Here is a 13,663-nt window from a genome sequence, read left to right on the forward strand (position 1 = left end):
GACACATTTACTGATGGTGAAATTAACGCTCTACATAAGCGGCAAAACTGTATTTCCTCCCTTTGTTTTTTGAGGCACAGGCTGTATGGTTCAGGTTGGCCTCACACTGTTGAGGTTGAGATTCTTCTGTGCAACGCTGAGCCACGAGTTCAGCTGTTACTTATTCCATTTACATTGGTTTTTTTAAAAAGATTTTATTCATTTATTATGAATACTACAAACATCCTGCCTCTATGTATGTCTGCAAGCCAGGAGAAGGGACCAGATCTTATCACAGATGGTTGTGAGCCATCATGTGGTTGCTGGGAATTGAACTCAGGACCTCTGGAAGAGCAGTCAGTGCTCTTAACCTCTGAGCCATCTCTCTAGCCCCTACATTTGTTGTTTTTTTTGTTTTGTTTTTTTTCGAGACAGGGTTTCTCTGTGGCTTTGGAGGCTGTCCTGGAACTCACTCTGTAGACCAGGCTGGCCTCGAACTCACAGAGATCCGCCTGCCTCTGCCTCCCGAGTGCTGGGATTAAAAGCATGCGCCATCAATGCCCAGCTTACATTTGGGTTGTTTTTACTTTTTTGGGGCAGGGTCTCTGACACCATGAGTTTGAAGCTAGCTTGGGCTACATGAGATGCATAGGTCTGACGTTGGACCTTTAATCCCAGCAGTCAGGAGGCAGAGGCAGGCAGATCTCTTGAGTTTGAGGGCAGCCTGGTCTATAGAGAAAGTTCCAGGACTGCTAGAGTTACACAGAGAAACCCTGTCCCAAAAGACACGTAGCCCAAGCTAGCCTCAAACTCAGGGTATATGGTGCTGGGGATGCAATTGAGCATGCTACACAATCAGAGCCACACCCTGGTACCCCATCTTTAGGCATTTCACACACTTTAAACTGAACTAAAGAATCAGGACTGGAGACTGCCCGTGTGTCCAGACTTCTGGCCACCTGTGACTTCCCTACCGAGCCCAAAGACATGCACACAGCCAGGCCCCGAGCACCAAGGCTTTATTAAAAGTGTCCCTTTCCCCCAAGCACAAAGAACCACACAGAGGGGGAGGGGTCAGGCCTGTGGGGCCTCTGCAGTGACCACAGATATGCTGGGCGGCAGAGGGGGCGGGGCACGCAAGGTCAGACGCTTCTGGCTGGAAGCCCTGGACCCAGGGACAAGGAGTGACAGGAGGGTCTGAAGGGCAGGCGGAGCCCAGGGAGTTGGGCACAGGAAACACACATCACAAAAAAAGCATAAAATCAGCCCTTGAGACGAAGCTTGTCCAGGTTCACCAGGCACATGGCATGCACACACGCATGCACGCACACAAACATGCACACACACACACACACACATACGCACAAACACACACACACAGACACGCATACAAACGGGCACACACACACACACACACACACACACACTCGACAAAGTGCCCTGGGGAGGTTTGCCAGTCCAGAGAGGACCAGACACTCCCACCAGAGCGGAAACCTGGAGGGGTCGGGCAGGGGTCACAACAGAACCCACTACCAGCTGGCGCTAGGTGTTTTGGTTGTGTCTCAATGCTTCAGAGGAGAAAGTAAAGCAAACCTATCCCAAACATGCCAAATCCATTAAAACTGACGGCGTGGGTGCGGGGGTAAAAGAGTCTCCCCACCTGAGCTTCAGACTGCGCCAAAGAAAAGCTAAACAGAATGAGCATGGGATAGCTGAGCTCAGGCCTCCCCACCTGAATACAAGTACCAGAGGAGGGGGCTACCAGGTTGCCCTGTGGGAGCTGGGCCGGGAAGGGACAGGGGCCGGGGGCTCCCAAAGAGAAGGGAGGGTGTTCCGATTCTGAAAGTATGCAAGACATTAGCAGACACTGGCGGTCTCGGCGGGGCGAGTCGGCAGGCAGGGGCTCCGCCATCACTGCTGGTCCAGGTAGGCAGACAACAGTAGCTCTGGCGGCAGGAAGTCCAGGTGACGGTTACTGACCTTCATCTGCCTCCGGCCCTCCAGGTCGGCACCTGCGGACAAGTCACGTGAGGACCGCAGGAGCTGGGCCAGAGGGTCCCCCTGGCACACGCAAGGCCCAGGAAGCAGGAGGGTCAGGACCCCACGCACAGAAGCCTGTGCGCCCAAATGCATTGGAGGCTAGCTTCAGCTACACCCAAGACCAACAAAAGAAACTGGGTGGTAGGAGGGATGTGTGGCTAGCTATGAGCTGTGACCCCCTGTCCAGGGGACCCAGTTTGTCCAGTCCCTACAGAGAAGCCTCCCCCACACTCTCCATCCTCAGTCTGTGAGGAGAGGCAGACATGGAGGCCGCTGCTTCCTGCCCCAGATGGAAACCAGAGGAACCAATTCCCCGGGTTGCCACGGAAACTGTCACCACAGCAACTCCAAGCAGGAGGCAGAGATGGGCAGAAAAGGAAGAACCAGATGGGGCGCCTGGAGCCACCAGGGTCCCCGACGACCATCCCTGGAAGGGGGCAGCACTGGGTATACAGGAAAACAGAGATAAAGGCTGTAGCTTTGGGAAAACCTCTGTCTCCTCTCCCCGTCTGGACTCAGGCCTTAACAGCCTCACGTTGGTCCCTCTTCCCTGGAGCTGTGGGTGGAGGGTATCTGCCCACTGGACACCAGAGCACGCCCTTCATGAGTTCACTAACTGGCTCTGCTATGAACCCACACGACACATCCCGGGTCTCTGGCTGGGCCCCAGGACCCCTGCTTCCTTAGGAGGAATGGGTGAAGGGGCAGTGGGGGCACTCACTGGCTGAGATGAGATCCATGTACTGGCACACGGCGTGGAGCAGGAGCCTCTCAAAGCTGTAGAGGAGGGGGCGTGAGCGGGTGAGCCTCAGCGGGGAGGGGGGGAGCGGGGGAGCCTCAGCGGGGAGGGGGGAGCGGGGGAGCCTCAGCGGGGAGGGGAGGAGCGGGGGAGCCTCAGCGGGGAGGGGAGCGTGCCGTGGGTGAGCGGCTGAGCCTCAGCGGGGAAGGGGCAGGAGCCGCTGAGCCTCAGCGAGCAGGGGAGCGTGCAGTGGGTGAGCGGCTGAGCCTCAGCGGGGAGGGGGCGTGAGCGGCTGAGCCTCAGCGGGGAGGGGGCGTGAGCGGCTGAGCCTCAGCGGGGAGGGCGAGCACCCTCCTCTCCCCAGCTCCTGTACCTGTTGTCCAGCATGGCGGTGTACACAGCCTGGGGAGACACGGAGAAGAACGCCAGCAGACGTTCCTCCCAACTCTCCAGGGTTTCCTGTGGGGGTCACAAAATCCACGTGACGGGGGCCCTAGCTGTCTCAGGGTGTCGGGCACTGGAACATCACACACCTGGCCCTCCTTTTGTCTGTGAGATTCCCGCATGCCCTGCAGCACCCACCCGCACTGGGACCGTCCTCCTCCTCCTAACCACTAGGCCACCGAGATGGCTCCTGCCGGTGACACGGAAAGGCCAGGTTGGAAGAAGATGGGGCCACTCACCATCGGGATGCGGCTGCGCTTGAGCACGGACCGCAGGCGACGGCTGATGCGCCTGAAGCACTCGTGAGGCGTGAAGGCTGGGTCCTCTGCGGAGGTGGGGCAGGGAGGGCTCAGTTTCCCAGGCCGACCACACCCTGGGCTGGCCCCGCCCACATGCGACACACCCTGAGCCCGGGCACATCCACTGGGGAATCTGGTGCCTGTGCCCACCAAGGTGACCAAGGGGCCTCGCAGCCTCAAGGCCCCACGCCCACCCATGACCCGACCCCGCCCACGCCCTACCTCTCCGCCTGTCTTCCCCTCGGCCAGGCCCGCGCCCGGGCCTCCGTTTGCCCTGGTCCTCATCCTCCAAGTAGCGGAGCACTCGTTCTTGCTCCTCTCCAGAGCGGTTCATAAAATCATTCCAGACCTGGAAGAGGGATGCAGGCTAGCCCGGAGGCTCCTGGGTCTGCCAACGGCCACACGCAGGCCACCCGGCACACACACAGGAGGCCTCCCATGTGTGCGGCCTGAGCTGGGGTTCCAAAGGATGCACAGGGGTACAGCAGGCATGACCCATGCACTGCACAGAAGCCAGCGTGAGGCCACCACACGCTGTCACGTGTGTCACAGTCTCCAACTGGTCGTCCTCTATTCTAACACGGAGAGCAGATGAACCCGGGGGAGGTCTGGGCGCATCTCCGGCTGCCGGGGGGTGGGGGAAGTCTCACCTCCACGTAGGTGGCATTGTTGCAAGCCTCTGCAAAGATGCCAGGCGCCGCAGGAGGAGTCAGGTCCCCATCTTCCAGGCCTGAAGGACCCCCAGCTGTCTCCAGCAGTGTTAAGAGGTACCGGGCTGGATGGAAACAGGGCCCATGGGTTGAGACAGGGTTTGAGGTCACTACTCACTTGACTGTCAAGTTTTGTTTTGTTTTCACCCAGCCAGTCTCTAGAATCCCATGTAGCTCCCTTGCCTTACCAAACTCCTATGCATCCTCTGAAGCCCCTATTCTAATGCCTGGTCAGTATGTGCTTCACAGCCAGGGAAGCATAGCGTCGACACACCCCACGCCCTGCTTACTGTTCTCCAAACGCTGCAGACTCTTCCGTCCCTTGGCCTTGGGCACCAGGTCCGAATTCCGCACAGCCTGGTTGATAAAATGTTGCTTGCGCCTGGAGGCTGAGACCCTCTTCACCTGGGACCCACCGACCGTGGGCAGGCAGCCAGGGAGGGGCCTGTGGGCCGGGGAGGAGCCGGTCAGGGGCCTCAGTGTCCCTGGCAATGCTGAGTTGTACCCCCTCCCCACACATACAGCCCAGGCTCCTGTGTGTGGAGACCTGGGCCCCATGGAATCTCAGGACTCGGGTTATGATGCAAGAGGGGTAAACTGAGGCTCCAAGAAGGGAAGGCATGAGCCCTAGTCACACAAACTGGTGGCCCCTAAACCCCTCCAGCCCCCCCAACTTAAGCCACAAGCCATGTACTCTAGAGATTGAATGTCACCCCCCTGAAGAGGACGGTCTCCCCCATGCCCTGTAAACCAGAAAAGAGTCAAGAGCTTCAGGATTTCAAGGGGCAGGAGCTTATGGAAACCAGCGGAGCACCCTCCCCCAGGAGCCCGCCAGAGCTAACTCCTGAAGACGGTGCTAATCGGGCAAAGGGATTAGAAGGGCACCCAGGAGCCACAGCAGAACAGGGCAAGAGCCACAGGGGGCAGGTGGCCAAGCAGTGGGCTTGGGGAGCCCGTGCAGACCAGGGGGAGTAGCAGGCTCAGCCACTCAGGCCCCAGGCGGTCTATTCAAGCTGTGTAGGGCTGGTGCCTGGAGCTTCAGCTCTGGTGGGGTCCCCGCCCCCAGGCCACAAGTGGTTGTGCTGAAAAGGTCCCTGGGGACCTGGGGACTAGGGAGGAACACCTGCCTGCCTGGGTCCCCCCTGAGCAGGAGGGAACTACCCGAGACCCCCCCAACAGGAGGGAACTACCCGAGACCCCCAACAGGAGGGAACTACCCGAGACCCCCAACAGGAGGGAACTACCCGAGACCCCCAACAGGAGGGAACTACCCGAGACCCCCCCAAGAGGAGGGAACTACCTGAGACCCCCCCAAGAGGAGGGAACTACCCGAGACCCCCCCAAGAGGAGGGAACTACCTGAGACCCCCCCAAGAGGAGGGAACTAACCGAGACCCCCAACAGGAGGGAACTACCCGAGACCCCCCCAACAGGAGGGAACTACCCGAGACCCCCCCAGCAAGAGGGAACTACCCGAGACCCCCCCAACAGGAGGGAACTACCTGAGACCCCCCAACAGGAGGGAACTACCCGAGACCCCCCAACAGGAGGGAACTACCCGAGACCCCCCCAACAGGAGGGAACTACTAGGCCAGCTACCAAGTCTCTGCAGGCCCTGAGGTCTGAGGCTAGGCCACTTCTGCCCTGGACGCACCCCTAGGCATTCAAGGCCACACCCTGGCGACTGGTGGCTGATAAGGAGCTGCAGCTGTCCTGCAGGGAGGACAGACTGGTGCGGCAGGGGAACAGGGACACACGTGAGCCAGGATTCCAGCGTGGACAGCTGAGCCCCCTCAGCCCAAAGGCCACCAGGCTGGGGCTGACCACAGCTCCCTAGCGCCGCTAGGGCGAGCCCTCTATGCTCCTTGGCCGGCAGCGCTGCTCAGTTCTAGAGAAGGGCTTTGGAGACATCACCACCCTCTTGTGGGTTCCAAGGGCCCCCCGAGACAGAAGTGTTCCCTGAATTCAAACTTGCACAAGTTCTGCCAGACTCTGATCTCTGTCCAAATGTCACCTCCCAGAAGGTGGCAGAGTGGTCCAATCAGCCCCTCTCAAAGCTGTGCCAACCGGGAACCAGATGGTCCTCGCTGTTCACTGCTCACGTGCTCCCTGTGCCGCCCCAGTGACCAGCAGGCAGACCGCAGGCAACGCCAGAGTGTGCTGAAGGAGTATATATGCCTTCCCCCATAAGCAGACCACTCCACAGAAACTGAAGCTGACAAGCCAGAGGAAGTGTCTGAGACCTCAGAGTGTGACCAGCACCTGGCTGGAATGGCGAGGACACAGGCAGATGGCGCTAAGTCAGTAGGGGTTTGGGAACACACTCTTTTTTTTTTTTTTTTTTTTTTTTTTTTGCATTCTGCTGGTTGGGCAATGGGACCCTGACTTGCCAAGACACACCCTGAGTACAACACACCTTCTTTGGCAAACGCTCCCGGAACAGCAGAGAAACCCAGTTCCCCAACAGGAAGCAGGGTGGATGTGACTCAGCACCCCTAACACCCAGCAGGCAGGTGGACACCTGGGTGAGGCCCGATGGAAAGTAATTCACCGAAACATAAACTTATTTACACTGGAGCCACAGCAAGGACGCTCGAGATAGCTGGGCGAGGTCCCAGGAGGCTGAGGCAGGAGGATCAGGAGCTGAAGGTCCGCCTCAGCTACACAGAGAGCCTGAGGCCAGCCTGGGCTACCTGGGACCCTGAGTCAAACAAACAGAACAGAACAAGGACAGGACAGGAGAGACCCTCACGGGCACTGCCCCTGCAGAAGACCTGGGTCTGTTCCCAGCACCCACAGGGAGCTCACAACTGCCTGTGACGCCAATTCTGGGGACCTGACGCCTCCTTTCGGCCTCCGCAGGTAACTAACACACACACACACACACACACACACACACACACACACACACACACACACACGAAAAATAAAATATTTTGAAAACTAATTTAAAATAAATCCAACAGGCAAAGGTAGAACCAAACAGGACCCCGGATGCTAGACACTACGGAAGCAGGGTTTTGTGGGTCCTGCCACGTCCTGTGTGGTCCCCTCCTCTATCCCACAACGAGGAATGGAAGCCTCTGTCCACATCATTCACAGCCGGGGGAAACGAAGGCACAGAAAGGCTCAGCAGCTGTCCGGAGGCCAAGCCATCTCATCACACAGGGCCAGGGGTCACAGGAGCCAAACTCCTGGGTAGCCACACTCGATAGGGTGCCACACCTGCTGTTCCAGGATAGACCATTTCCCACCACCTTGGGAACTGACCCTCAGAGACACAGAGTGACCACGGCCAGGGCAGCGGAGGGGATGGGAACCCTCAGAGGAAACTGGGCAGTTTTGGCTTGCCAGTTCCGTGCCAGGAAGGGGAGTGAACAGGAAAATCCCAGATTCTGGGCCAGGTTAGCGACCTCCCCATAGAGCAGGAGGTCCCATAGAGCGGGCAATCCCCACGGAGCAGGGGTGGGGGCTGTCTGTGGTGAGCAGCCAGGAAAAGGGGTGTGGGTGGAGAGAGAACACATCCATGGGAGGGGATTGGGGAGGACGAGAACAGGGAGGAGGGAGCAAAGGAGGAGACCCCAGCCTGGGGAGGAGGAGGGAGAGGAGGAGACCCCAGCCTGGGGAGGAGGAGGGAGAGGAGGAGACCCCAGCCTGGGGAGGAGGAGGGAGAGAAGGAGACCCCAGCCTGGGGAGGAGGAGGGAGAGGAGGAGACCCCAGCCTGGGGAGGAGGAGGGAGAGGAGGAGACCCCAGCCTGGGGAGGAGGAGGGAGAGGAGACCCCAGCCTGGGGAGGAGAAGGGAGAGGAGGAGACCCCAGCCTGGGGAGGAGGAGGGAGAGAAGGAGACCCCAGCCTGGGGAGGAGGAGGGAGAGGAGGAGACCCCAGCCTGGGGAGGAGGAGGAGGAGACCCCAGCCTAGGGAGGAGGAGGAGACCCCAGCCTAGGGAGGAGGAGGAGACCCCAGCCTAGGGAGGAGGAGGAGACCCCAGCCCGGGAGGAGGGAGCCCCGGAAGAGGCCCAGCCCCCCAGCCCTGCTCACAGCCTGTTCTCCGCGCCGGGGGTCGCCTCCGGGGCGTCGCCAGGGTCGTCCAGAGCCACCATGGCCTGCTGCCGGGGTTGCAGCCCGGCCCGTGGCCGCGGAGGAAGTGACGCGCGGGGCGGAGTCTGCAGAGGCCGGGGGCGGGGACAGTCGGGGAGCAGCTTCGACTGCGGGGCCCTGCCTCGGTTTCCCTGTCTGTGTGCACCCCGCGGTGTCATCCACAGGGCTGAGGACAGAGTCTCGGCCGCCCGGGGGGAGAGGGTGGGACACACCGGCCTGGAGGCGACTACGGAGCTGCGACAGGCTCCTGGGGTGCAGGAAGGGGCGCGCGCCCGGGAACCGCCCGGGGTGCCCGGCTCTGCGGGGACTGAGGCCGAGAAGGAAACCCGGCCCCGGCCGGTCTGAACCAGCCCGGTGGAGAGAGAGGAGGGAGGCCGCGGCGGTGCTCTCGGGGCTGAGGCGGGAGGGTCCTGAGAGTCCCAGGCCAGCCTGGGCTAAGGGATTGGATTGGAGGGAGGGCAGGTGCGCCGCACACCTGGCCTCCCAGCACCAGTTAGAAGAGGTGGGAGGGTCAGAGTTAAAGTCATCATCAACTAACGGCAAGTTCAGGGCCAGCCTGGGCTCCGGGGAAAGGCACACGCCTTTGATCCTTAAAAAGCAAAGCAAAACAAACAAACAAAAACTCTTAAAATTAGTTAATTAACTAAAACCAAAGTCGGCGTCCACCCCGAGGCTTCGTGTGGACAGGTGAGGCCTGTGCTCAGGAATCCCGGCCAGAGGGAACGGAGGGGAGAGGCTGTGAGGGGACACACCTGTGGCAGGGATAGAAAGGGGTTAATTCTAGGGCCCCGGCCGGCATCTTGCTCCGCAGAGGATTGTCCAGGGGTCCAGCGCCCTCAGCATCCTCAGCATGGGGGTGAAACTCAAACACACAAAAGAAATACATCGCCACTGAGTCTCCCCTCTTCTAAGTCGTTTTTACTTTTTCTCCGCTGCATAGTATTCCAGTGGCGTGCCAAGGAGAACACCTCGGGGCCCCTAGGGTGTGACAGTGTGGCTTAGGTCGGTTCCTCAGGGTTCCTGCTGACTGACGGTCTCCACGATGCCCACCCTCCCACAGGAACGGGCCGCTGGGGGCCAGTCAGAGTGGGCCAAATGGAGTCGAAGGTCCTGGGGACCCTCCCCCAGGGCCTGCGCCACCTGCCTGCAGCCCTGGCTGAAGCTGGCCCCTGCGAGGGAGGACCACGACCCCTCCCTCCCCTGCTTGGTGCCCAGCGCCCCCCCCCCCCTCCTCTCATCCGGGCACGCTCTGGGAAGAGCCCGCGCCAGGCTCTGGGGCGGCGGCTACGCAGGGAGACGCGAAGGCGGGGACCAGGGAGGGGGCGCGGGGTATAAAAGACGTCGCTGAGCAGGGGAGCTGCGTTTCAGCCCCCTCCGCCCGCCTGCAGCAGAGCCCCGCGTGGGCTGGCATCCCCGGAGGAGGAGGAGCGGGGTCCCCCACCCCCCCGGCCCCACAGTCTCGGGACGCAATCCGCGAAGGCTGCCTGGAGGAAGAGGGCGGCCAAGCCATGGCCACGGAGGCGTCCTTGGGTCCCAACGCGACCTGGTGGGCTCCGGTCAACGCGTCGGGATGCCCGGGCTGCGGTGCCAACGGCTCGGACAGCCGGGGCTCGGCGCCCAGGCCCCTGGACGCCTGGCTGGTTCCTCTGTTCTTCGCGGTGCTCATGTTGCTCGGGCTGGTCGGGAACTCGCTGGTCATCTACGTCATCTGCCGCCACAAGCACATGCGGACGGTGACCAACTTCTACATCGGTGAGTGCGCGCCTTCCTGGGGCTCCCGGGTGGGCGCGGGGTTCGGGGTCCCCCCCGCCCCGAGACCTCAGCATCCCCCTGCCGTGCGTCCTGCCTCGCCCCGCCCTCATCTCCTGCGCCAGGAGACGTGGCCATTTTTGCAGGTGTCTGTCCTAGGGACGTGAGTGAGGGCCTCTGGACAGGAGGCACCGGAGGTGTGTGTGACACGCCCTAACCCGGGACCTGTAGCTTGGGGCTACCTGCTGTCTCCAATTTAGAGACTGAGACGCGGAGACGCCCGGGGCGGCTGGGGACCAGAGTAATGGAAGCGGAGGGTGTGTGTGTGTCGGGGTCCCTCCCACCGGGATGGAGAGGTCAGGGGCCCGCCTCGGGAGCTCTGGGTGCCACCACCTTCCAGCGTCCGCGTGTCCCCCACCTGTAGCCAACCTGGCGGCCACAGATGTCACCTTCCTCTTGTGCTGCGTTCCCTTCACTGCGCTCCTCTACCCGCTGCCCGCCTGGGTGCTGGGAGACTTCATGTGCAAATTCGTCAACTACATCCAGCAGGTGCGCAGGGCTGATGGGGGCGGAGGCGAGGTGGGGGAGCAGGAAGCCGGGGAGCAGCAATGGGGTCAGCCCGGGCAGACCGCGGTGGGGCCAGGAGCTGGGTGTGTGCTCCGGAGAGAGACTGACTGGGGCATGGGCGGGACCAGAGGCTGGGTGGGCAGGTCTGGGGTGCGCAGTGTGGGGTCATGATCAGAAATGAGGCATGGTCTTTGTTTATCCTGTTCAGGACAGGGTTTCTCTGTATTGTTTTGGAGGCTGTCCTGGAACTCTCTCTGTAGACCAGGCTGGTCTCGAACTCACAGAGATCCGCCTGCCTCTGCCTCCCGAGTGCTGGGATTAAAGGCGTGCGCCATTTAAATGTACTTTTATTTCCTATGTGAGGGTGTGTCGCCTGCATCCCTGTCTGTACACCCCGCGTGTGCAGTACCCCAGAAGGCCAGAAGGGGTCTTCGGGTCCCCAGAACAGGAGTCACAGGCGGTGAGCCTGGTGGGTGCTGGGAACAGATCCTGATCCTCTGCAGGGGCAGCCAGTGCGCTAACCACTGAGCATCTCTCCAGGTCCCAAAGGGCCACGAGATCTTGCGGGGCAGAAGTCAGAGCCAGGGCAGGGAAGGGTAGTCAAGCGTGGACACCTCCAGAATACAGGTGCATCAAGTGGTCTCTGTGGGACAGACTGGGAGTGGACACCGAGTCTGGGTGGGTGTGGGCTACAGCCCGCAGCGGGCGTGTTCCGGGGTGTGTGTGGGTGTTCGGGATGCCTAACAAACCCCAGTGTTTCCCTCCTTCCCCGCTCTCCCGACTTTCAGGTCCTGCTCTTTTCAGGTCCCCTCAACCCATGGCATCTGACTACTCCTCCCAGGACATGTTCGTGGACTCTGAGTGGTCAGATATATAGTGGGACTGGCGGCGCCCACATTCAGTCCTCGGCTTTTCCAGGTCTCGGTGCAAGCCACCTGCGCCACCCTGACAGCCATGAGTGTGGACCGCTGGTATGTGACTGTGTTCCCTCTGCGTGCCCTGCACCGCCGCACTCCCCGCCTGGCCCTGGCTGTCAGCCTTAGCATCTGGGTGGGTGAGTGCGATCTGGGGTGGGGGAGGACGGGGGGGGGGGCGTGGCACTGATTGGGGGTAGGCCCTGGCTCCTGGGTGGGACATGTCCCCACTCTCCCGGCACGGTGCTTATCCTGAGCGGGTGGCTCAGGCTCCGCAGCTGTGTCCACCCCGGTGCTGGCCCTGCACCGCCTGTCGCCGGGGCCCCACACCTACTGCAGCGAGGCGTTTCCCAGCCGCGCCCTGGAGCGCGCCTTCGCGCTCTACAACCTGCTGGCTCTGTACCTGCTGCCGCTGCTCGCCACTTGCGCCTGCTACGGCGCCATGCTGCGCCATCTGGGCCGTGCTGCTGCGCGCCCCGCGCCCTCTGACGGCGCGCTGCAGGTGCCCGGGGACTCAGGGTCAGGAGGGAGGGGGAATCTGGGGGAAAGTGTGTGTGGGAGACCCACGGTGCTGACAGAGGGAACTCGAGAGTCCAGACTGTATGCGCATGAGCGAGGACACAGGATGGAGGGGCACCAGAGGGGAATTTCGGAGCCCGGACTGTGTGTGCATGTGTACCGGGCCCCGGGGGGGGGGAGGAGGGGGCGGAACCCCGGGTAGGATGGAGGGGCTGTTGGGGGATGGATTGGAACCTGGAGTAGGCATGTGCATGTGGGGGTGGCAGGGTGGAATGGAGAGGCGGCGGGGGGGGGGCAATCGGAGCCCGGACTCTGTGTGGGAAGGGATCTCAAAGGGGCCAGTCTCTCCCCGTTAACATCCCTGGGTCTCCAGGGACAGCTGCTGGCACAGCGCGCTGGAGCGGTGCGCACCAAGGTCTCCCGGTTGGTGGCCGCTGTAGTCCTACTGTTCGCCGCCTGCTGGGGCCCAATCCAGTTGTTCCTGGTGCTCCAGGCCCTGGGCCCCGCAGGAGCCTGGCACCCTCGCAGCTATGCCGCCTACGCGCTGAAGATCTGGGCTCACTGCATGTCCTACAGCAACTCAGCACTCAATCCGCTGCTCTATGCCTTCCTGGGCTCACACTTCAGACAGGCCTTCTGCCGTGTGTGCCCTTGCGGCCCACGACGCCAGCAGCGCCGGCCCCACGGGGGGTCTGCACTCTCAGACCGAGCCGCACCCCACACCGCCGCACAGCCTGGCTGCGCACCCCGCCAGTGAGCCTGGCGACCCTTCCTTCCTGTGCCTCCTTCGTGAACGCTCTGCTCTGTTCTGCTAATCAGTGAATAGCTTAGTTTGTGTCCCGGGTAACCACCTTCCCCTTCGGCACCCGTGCGCCGTGGTTTTTGCCGTGGTTGTGATAATTCTATGTATTCTGCAGCGTTTGAAGGTTCATGTCCCCACTGTCTGCATCTACTTCAGAACCTCGTGCTCACTAGACAAGTGCTGGACCACTGAGCTAAATGCCCAGCCCCCTTTTCCTTTCCCCCCACCCCTTGTTGTTGCTTGAAATAGGGTCTCATGTAGCCCAAACTGGCTCCAACTCTGTGTAGCTGAGCCTCCAGCCATGACCTTGGGACCTAAGCCACCAAGCCCAAGTTTCTTTTTCTATTTTGAGACAAGTTCCTAACATCAGGAAAAAGTAAAGGATGTAAGATAATGTGTAAAAAAAAAGATAATGTGTACTTCTTATGATATATAAATTTGAAAACAAAAATCCGGCACACATCCGGTTACGGTACATGAGGATTGTCACACCGCATAAGAACTGGAATCCAAGGTCATCCTCAGCCACATAGTGTTCCAAGCTACCCTGGCTTGATGAGACCCGGTACCAAAGCAAAGTGCAGGCTCCTGTGTGGTGGCGCACACCTTTAACCCCAGCACTCGGGAGGCTGAGGCAGGCGGATCTCAGAGTTAGAGGCCAGCCTGGTCTACAGAGTGAGTTCCAGGACAGCCAGGGCATATATGGTGTGGGTTCCGCTGGCACAGGAGTTAGACAGTTGTAAGCCTCCACGTGGGTGATGGGAATTGAACCTGGGTCTTCTTTGAGAGCAGCCGGTGCTC

General features: G+C 60.9%; 2 protein-coding genes across 2 annotated transcripts; one reads left to right on the forward strand and one right to left on the reverse strand.

Moving 5' to 3' along the window:
• Positions 1–982: 982 nt before the first annotated feature.
• Positions 983–8,382, reverse strand: R3hdm4 (R3H domain containing 4). Its single transcript, XM_005083337.4, has 8 exons — positions 8,252–8,382; positions 4,502–4,656; positions 4,152–4,276; positions 3,724–3,850; positions 3,442–3,527; positions 3,132–3,217; positions 2,741–2,796; positions 983–1,991 (listed from the first exon to the last, which is right to left on the reverse strand). Exons 1-8 carry the CDS (start codon positions 8,311–8,313, stop codon positions 1,891–1,893), a joined length of 798 nt encoding a protein of 265 aa, XP_005083394.1. The 5' UTR covers positions 8,314–8,382; the 3' UTR covers positions 983–1,890.
• An 8-nt stretch (positions 8,383–8,390) lies between these two features.
• Kiss1r (KISS1 receptor) lies at positions 8,391–13,320 on the forward strand. Its single transcript, XM_013122973.3, is given in 6 exon segments — positions 8,391–10,063; positions 10,485–10,609; positions 11,546–11,681; positions 11,811–12,043; positions 12,434–12,783; positions 12,785–13,320. Coding segments are annotated over 6 exon segments (1,179 nt in total). The 5' UTR covers positions 8,391–9,819; the 3' UTR covers positions 12,876–13,320.
• Positions 13,321–13,663: the final 343 nt, after the last annotated feature.

This window comes from Mesocricetus auratus, unplaced genomic scaffold, assembly GCF_017639785.1.
Source record: "Mesocricetus auratus isolate SY011 unplaced genomic scaffold, BCM_Maur_2.0 Super-Scaffold_100676, whole genome shotgun sequence".
NCBI classification, from domain to species: domain Eukaryota; kingdom Metazoa; phylum Chordata; class Mammalia; order Rodentia; family Cricetidae; genus Mesocricetus; species Mesocricetus auratus.

Coding starts and splice junctions, on each gene's coding strand:
- R3hdm4 (XM_005083337.4), bottom strand. CDS start 8,313: ATGGTGGCTCTGGACGACCCTGGCGACGCCCCGGAGGCGACCCCCGGC. Junction 4,657..8,251: donor CCCGGCGCGGAGAACAGGCT/GTGAGCAGGGCT, acceptor CCCGGCCCACAG/GCCCCTCCCTGGCTGCCTGC. Junction 3,851..4,151: donor ACAATGCCACCTACGTGGAG/GTGAGACTTCCC, acceptor TCCCTCTTCCAG/GTCTGGAATGATTTTATGAA.